The sequence below is a fragment of the Sinocyclocheilus rhinocerous genome, unplaced genomic scaffold (genome assembly GCF_001515625.1).
Source record: "Sinocyclocheilus rhinocerous isolate Xijiao unplaced genomic scaffold, SAMN03320098_v1.1 scaffold1899, whole genome shotgun sequence".
Lineage (NCBI taxonomy): Eukaryota > Metazoa > Chordata > Actinopteri > Cypriniformes > Cyprinidae > Sinocyclocheilus > Sinocyclocheilus rhinocerous.
The window spans coordinates 26,582-34,126 of NW_015660895.1; the positions used below are offsets into that span (position 1 = coordinate 26,582).

General features: G+C 34.3%; 1 protein-coding gene across 3 annotated transcripts in view; it reads left to right on the plus strand.

Moving 5' to 3' along the window:
* amotl1 (angiomotin like 1) overlaps positions 1-7,545 on the plus strand; it is a 50,662-nt gene that overhangs the window by 21,755 nt on the left and 21,362 nt on the right. For all 3 annotated transcript variants that reach the window (XM_016535629.1, XM_016535631.1, XM_016535628.1), the window contains exon 7: positions 7,087-7,236. In XM_016535629.1, the coding sequence (XP_016391115.1) occupies positions 7,087-7,236 (150 nt within the window). The remainder of the gene's footprint in view (positions 1-7,086; positions 7,237-7,545) is intronic.

Consider the following 7,545-nt stretch of genomic DNA (forward strand, 5'->3'; position numbering starts at 1 on the left):
GCAGAAGATGATTGAACAACTCTACAAACAGCATCACCAGCTTCATGCATTACTAACCAGTTAGACTATCTAAAACAGAAGTTCTTTATTGAGAATTAATGTTTAGATTTTTTTTTCGACTTACCGTTTTTGTGAATAGTGGTTGCTTTAGTTGCCTCTTGACCCTTGACTTTTTAAACTTAAGTTTGGGCTGGCACAATTGTGTGTATTAAACACATATATAATGGCAAGGAACTTATGGTAAAATCATGTAATGTGTCTGAGTCTCTGTTTGCAACTGATCTAAAACTGTAGTGCTTTTATTCTTTTTTTATACTGTTGCAATTATATGAGATAATGTGAGAAAAACTTTCTTAAATGACTTTCATAAATATGGTTCATAAAGAGGTTTAAATTCTGGCACTCATGGACATGAAGAATCAGCATGTGAATCTCAGCAATGGTGTCAAAATATTCTGATAATTTTTATGTGATTTTTGAACGTCACAAAACAAGGCAGTAAAAAGTTACAACAAAAAATAAAAATAAAAGCAAATAGTAAAAATAAAATAAAATACTAAGACAATGCAGCTGCATAATTTATTCATGTTGCAATGCATGCTGGGAGCCATGGATGAGTTATGATTGGTGCATCCAGAATGCAATGCAACATGAATCTGTCTGATGATCATCACCATTGTTGAGATTCATATGCTGATTCTTGATGTCTGCGTGTCTAAACTGTACAGATGTTCTAAACTGGTGTGCAAAGTGATTTTAAAGCTCTTCCTATTATTTCATTAAAATACAGTTGTTATCGGTAACAAACTATATTACACATTACCACTAAGTGTTACTTTAACACTCTTTTAGAGTGGGACCATATATGCTCCGAGCAGTGTTAATTTAACACTCGGGATTTTACTGTGTATGTAAGCACAGTGCAGTGTTAATGTTCAAACTGTGTATTTACAATGTTAAAGTGACTGGCAACAATAAATATTCTTATTAGGAATAAAACTGCCTAGTTTTTGAACTGTGCAGAGCTGTATCTGAATAGTTAGGCCCACTACACTGTAAAAAAAAAATCTTAATTTTAAAAATTTTAAAATAACTGATTTTTTTCAGGTTGTTTTCTTTTATTTTGAATTGCAGTCAAAACTCTGTAAAATTATCTCTGAATTAACTACTTGGCTGTTATTTTAAGTTAAATTATTATATTAATGACAAATTACAGTAATTCACATTTTTTATACAGAAAAACTACTGTATTTTTATACAGTATGTTTTATGTTTTCTTAAATTACACTGTAAAAAATTGCTGTAAAAAACGGCCATATTCTGACAGTAACATCCTGTTTTTTCATTACAACAGTACAATCCCGTTAAAAAAACCAATGTATTCTGGGTAATATTTGTTATTGTCGAGAAAGTAGCCTTCTGCAGTCCTTGTAGTAACAGCGTTCAGATTCGACACTCAGAGTCTGTGTTTCAAATCACACCCTACACCCTCATTCACTATTCCCTACATGAGTTTACTAATACAGTCCACCTGACAGAGAGAATGAACACTAATGAGTGAATTCAGACAATGATGAACAGCTGCTGTTAACAAGCAGAATCACTGAAGAAAAGAACAAGAAATGAAACTACAACTGACTTCAGCCACAGCCTTAGATGAAATCAACTGAAATAAAACAGCAGAACATGATCAAACAACTCCACAAACAGCATTACAGTTTGACTTTATTTCTGTCATATATCTACAAAAATTCTTTGAGAATTAACAGAGGTTTAGATGTTTTATTGAAAACATTTTGTTTGACCTCACCATCGTGGTGATCAGTGTTTGCTTTAGTTGGGCTCTTGACCCTTCACTTTTTAATGTTAGTTTGTCTGGTTGTTGAAATTGTGTTTGTAAAGCACATTTGTTATAGCAATAAATGCATAGATAAATTATGATTAAAAGGTTCTGGTTAATTATTAATGATGGTGTGATCATCATTTTGTGGCCTGATTCACTGATCTCATTCAGTGGCTTTAAAACTATAGTGCGTGTTTTCACTTGTTACATGTTACAAAAAGCTTCATGCTGCAATGCATGCTGGGTACCAGCACAGGAAAAAACTCATCCATGACTCCCAGCATGCATTGCGGCATAAATAAATTATGCCGCTGAATTGTCCACTTATTTTCTTTAATTCTTACTAGGTGCTTTTATTTTTGTTTTTGTGTTGAGTTTTAGTAGCGTGTTTTGTGATGTTCAGAGTCGATCTGTTTATTAATTTTTTTGATTGTCACCGTTGTTGAGATTCATACACTGATTCTTCATGTGTGTGTTTCATAGCATATAAGAACTTTTTTTTTTTTTTGAGTGATGTGTTATCTTTCATAATAGCCCGCTTGTTATTTCGCTCTAATATGTTACCATAACATCACTTTGGTACATAAAGAGACTCTGGACAAAATCAGTGAACCAGTTTTTTTAAAGATGGCAGTGTTATTTGCTAATCATAACCAACAGCATTACATGTTGTGCTTTCGGCCCTTTTTTACAACAACAAATGTGTTGAAAAACACATCAGTTAAACCAGCCAAACAAAGACAATGTTATAAAAAATCAAGGTTCAAGATCCCAGCTAAAGCAAACACTGATCTCCATCATGGTAGTATCCGAAAACAACAACATCTAAACCTCTGTTAATTTTCAATTTGAGTTAAAGTCATGTTTTTAGTTATTTTTCTGTTGCACATTAAGTGTTTGCAGTTTTATACTAAGAAATATTCCTTCTCGGTGGACTCAAATGAAATAAGTTCACAGTACTAATATCGTATGAATGCTAGTTTTTAAACTCGAACAGTTTGAAGCAATGGGAGCGGAGTTAATTTCCATGGTAGAATTACGGTAAAACACTGTAAAAATTAAGAGTTGTAAATTAACGGTTGAGAGCTGTAAATTAACAGTACCTTACTGGCAACCCTGCTGCCAGTAAATTATTGTTATTTAACGGCACCATTTTTTACAGTGTACAAACAAATGTAAAATTACAAAAATAATCTGTAATTAATACAATAACAAAACCATTAGATGATAAAATGGTCAAATGACTGGCAGCAACAGCTGACAAACAAAAAACATAAAATTAAAGCAAAATCTCATTTAAATAAGCTGAAAACACTGTTATTTTACAGGTATTTCCTGAATTTTTATGATCAAACACCTTTACTGAAAAACAAAAGACAAAAAAACGTTCAAATGACTGGCAGCACAGGGTGCAAAACAAAAACCTTAAAATGAAAGTGAAATCTCCTTATTTAAACAATCTGAAAACACTGTTAATTTACAGGTATTTCCTAAATTATTACAATCAAACACCTTCACTGTAAAATTAACTAATTAATTAATTAAACGTCACATGACTGGCAGCAACAGAACATGAAACACTAACAGATCTCTCTAGATCTCAGCATCTTCACTTATTACAAACCAATCTGACTTTATTTCTTTCATACAAAACTTCTTATTGAGAATTAACAGAGGTTTAGATGTTAAAGTTTTATTGAAAATAATAACGGTTGAAGTCACCGTTGTGGGGATAAGCATTTGCTTTAGTTGGGATTCTGACCCTTAATTTTTTAACAGAGGTGAGACTTTCAAGTCACAAGCAAGTCTTCAAGTCATATCCGAAGTTCTCAAAGAGTTAAAGATAATAAGATAATGAAGTGGCTAATTAAATGATGATTGTGCATTAGTAATGAACACCTGCTGTTAACAATCACCATCATTAAAGAAAAGAGAAATATTAGAACTACACCTGACTTTAACCACAGCCTTGGATGAAATAAACTGAATAAAAAAGAAACCGCACACCATAATTGCACCATAATTGTGGTCAAGGTTTGCTTTAGGTAGTCTCTTGACCCTTTTGCTAATTCAAAACAATTTGCTTTGAAACAATTACAATGTAGTTTCACGGCAAACGCTTGTGCATTGCTGAATCAAACCTTGAAACCAGCTTACACTTTCTACCTGTAGCTCATGATGAACAAACATACAGGATGTGGTCTTTCTTTGGTTTATTGACTGACATTCAGCATTATTGAAGTTAAGAAATAAAAACACTAAACAAATACCATCACAAAGCTCCAATAATGAAAGAAAAAAAAATTGTAATAGCTCAGGGTTTTAGACATGAACACTTATCATACGATCCTCAACAGTGGTGACAATTTTTCATATTTTGAAAATGATGATGGGAGTTTTTGCTATGTAACCAGTACTATGTGTTACCCAGCATGCATTGCAGCATGAAACATCTTTGTTTGCACGCTGAAGTTTCACAGGGCAAAGCCTAAACCTATAAATGAACATAAGCTATTTTGATATTAATCAGGCCAGCTCATAATGAGTATCTCTCATCATATAACAACAGCTAATTTCCCCTCATTGTAGAGCACTGACCTCTTTGCTTTTCATCACCACATGCATTGCTACCGAGATATCTAACACAGGAGTCAAAGATCAAGAGTCCAACTAAAGCAAACACTGATCTCCATGATGGTGGCATCATTTTAACTAATTAAACATCAACATCTGATCCTCTGTAATACTTAATAACAGCAGGGTACTATGTGTTACCCAGCATGCATTGCAGCATGAAACATTTTGTTGATTGTCACCATTGTTGAGATTCATATGCTGGTTCTTGATGTCTGTGTGTGTCCAATCAGTACTGGACTTCAAATATTTAGATGTGTTACATAGATTTAAAATGCATTCACTGTAACTATTGGAGCAGCTCTTTGTTTGCACGCTGAAGTTTCACAGGGCAAAGCCTAAACCTATAAATGAACATAAGCTATTTTGATATTAATCAGGCCAGCTCATAATGAGTATCTCTCATCATATAACAACAGCTAATTTCCCCTCATTGTAGAGCACTGACCTCTTTGCTTTTCATCACCACATGCATTGCTACCGAGATATCTAACACAGGAGTCAAAGATCAAGAGTCCAACTAAAGCAAACACTGATCTCCATGATGGTGGCATCATTTTAACTAATTAAACATCAACATCTGATCCTCTGTAATACTTAATAACAGCAGGTGTTCATCACTAATGCACAATCATCATTTAATTAGTCACTTAATTATCTCATTAACTTTAACTCTTTGAGGACTTGGGATATGACTTGAAGACTTGCTTGTGACTTGAAAGTCCCACCTCTGCTTTTTGATGTCAGCTTTTCTTTGGCTGCTATAATTGCGTGTTTTTAAAGCATGTTTGTTATAGCAAACATTGCTAGTGAAGAATCTGATCAGATAAACCTTGCTATTTATTGATGATGAGTTAGTCAACATATAGTCTGATATAACCTGATCACATCATGAGCGTTGTCTCTGAATTTGTTAGATTTTAATGTTGCTTTTTTTACTGCAGTCTTGTGAAGTTATGACAGTCAGGAATTCACTTTATATTTAATCATTATATAGAAAGTGTCTTGAATGGAGGCTTTTTGACACACAAACATCAAGAATCAGCACATAAATCTCAACAAAAAGCTTGTTTTGTGATGATCAGAGCTGATCTTTATATTTTGTTGATTGTCACCATTGTTGAGGTTCATATGCAGATTCTTGATGTCTGTGACTCTACTTACTAAGTAATTTCTTCAAAGTGTCTTACAAACCTTCAAAATATGAAAGCAGACCTACATTCAAAGCAATACAATTTTAAGACCAAAAAAAAAATGAAATTAATAAATTTAATATGCTCAGACTTAAAACACTTCTGATGAGGTTAGTGAATCAGATCACTATATGAAGACTAGGAGATCAGCATCAGTATGTAAACAACTTCATCTGATCAGATTTTTTCTAGCAGATTTTGCTGTAACAAATGTGTTTTAGGAACACAGTTATAACAGCCTGAAAAAAAAGCATTGTTAAAAAAATCAAGGGTCAGAAGCCCAACTTAACTTAAACACTTATCTCCGTAACGGTGACTTTAATTTCAATAAAATATCAACATTTAAACCTCAGTTAATTCTCAATAAGAAGTTTTGTATGAAAGAAATGAAGTCAGACTGGTTTGTAATAAGTGATGCTGAGATCTAGAGATATCTGTTAGTGTTTAATGTTCTGTTGGGATTTAAAGGGATTTAAACCATTGTGCTGAAGAGTAGAGCCTGTGCTTCAGTCCAGGAGAGGACCAAGAAACATTGGTGTTATGCTCTATGTCACTTTATTTAAAGGCAGTAACTGGAGTTGCTGATGCAGTAATAGTTATTAGTTTTTGATTTTGTGCTGTTGTTAACAGCAAAAAAATTTTAAGTTTCACAATGATAATCCAGACAATACTTGTAAAGTAACAGTTAAAAAAAAACATTTAAGAAAAAACAGGATGTTGTACCTTAATTTTACAGTTTTTGTTTGGCAGCTGCTTCTGCCAGTCATTGTATCTTTACGTGACTTTAATTTCAATAAAATATCAACATTTAAACCTCAGTTAATTCTCAATAAGAAGTTTTGTATGAAAGAAATGAAGTCAGACTGGTTTGTAATAAGTGATGCTGAGATCTAGAGATATCTGTTAGTGTTTAATGTTCTGTTGGGATTTAAAGGGATTTAAACCATTGTGCTGAAGAGTAGAGCCTGTGCTTCAGTCCAGGAGAGGACCAAGAAACATTGGTGTTATGCTCTATGTCACTTTATTTAAAGGCAGTAACTGGAGTTGCTGATGCAGTAATAGTTATTAGTTTTTGATTTTGTGCTGTTGTTAACAGCAAAAAAATTTTAAGTTTCACAATGATAATCCAGACAATACTTGTAAAGTAACAGTTAAAAAAAAACATTTAAGAAAAAACAGGATGTTGTACCTTAATTTTACAGTTTTTGTTTGGCAGCTGCTTCTGTCAGTCATTGTATCTTTACAATCCAGCCACATACGTAAGGATTATTAAATAATTATTCATTTAATTAATTAAATAATTATTATTAATTTATGCTGATGATTTGGATTAAGGAGTGACCTGATATAAAACTCCCACTAAACAGTGTCAGTCATCTCAAGTAAATCTCTCTTCTGCCTGTCTGTGTGCTGTAGTTGAGTAAAAAGCAGAAGTATGTGGAACGGGTGGAGCGGTTGCAGCAGGCACTAGCACAACTCCAGGTCGCATGTGAGAAACGTGAGCAGCTGGAACGACGTCTACGTACTCGCCTGGAGAGAGAACTAGAATCATTGCGAACGCAACAGGTCAGTGCTTGAAACTTCTTCATTAGAGTACCAACACTTGTCATCATGTCGTGAAGGCGCTGTGTGTTTCGTTGTGAAAGCGAAACTACTTTGTTTGGCCTTCGAAAAGAGGACGATATCTGCTTCATCATGCCTGGAGCTGATCCGTGCTGGTCGCTGAGGAAATACATCAACTTCGCGCTGTGGATTGCCGGATCGGCTTTCACCGTGGACGAAGCGGAGTCCAGCCCGGAGTCGTCACATGTGGTTGCCGCGCAAGCCCTCCGGACGCTCCTTTGTCGAATCTGCCGGCCGCGCCGTTCTCAAGCC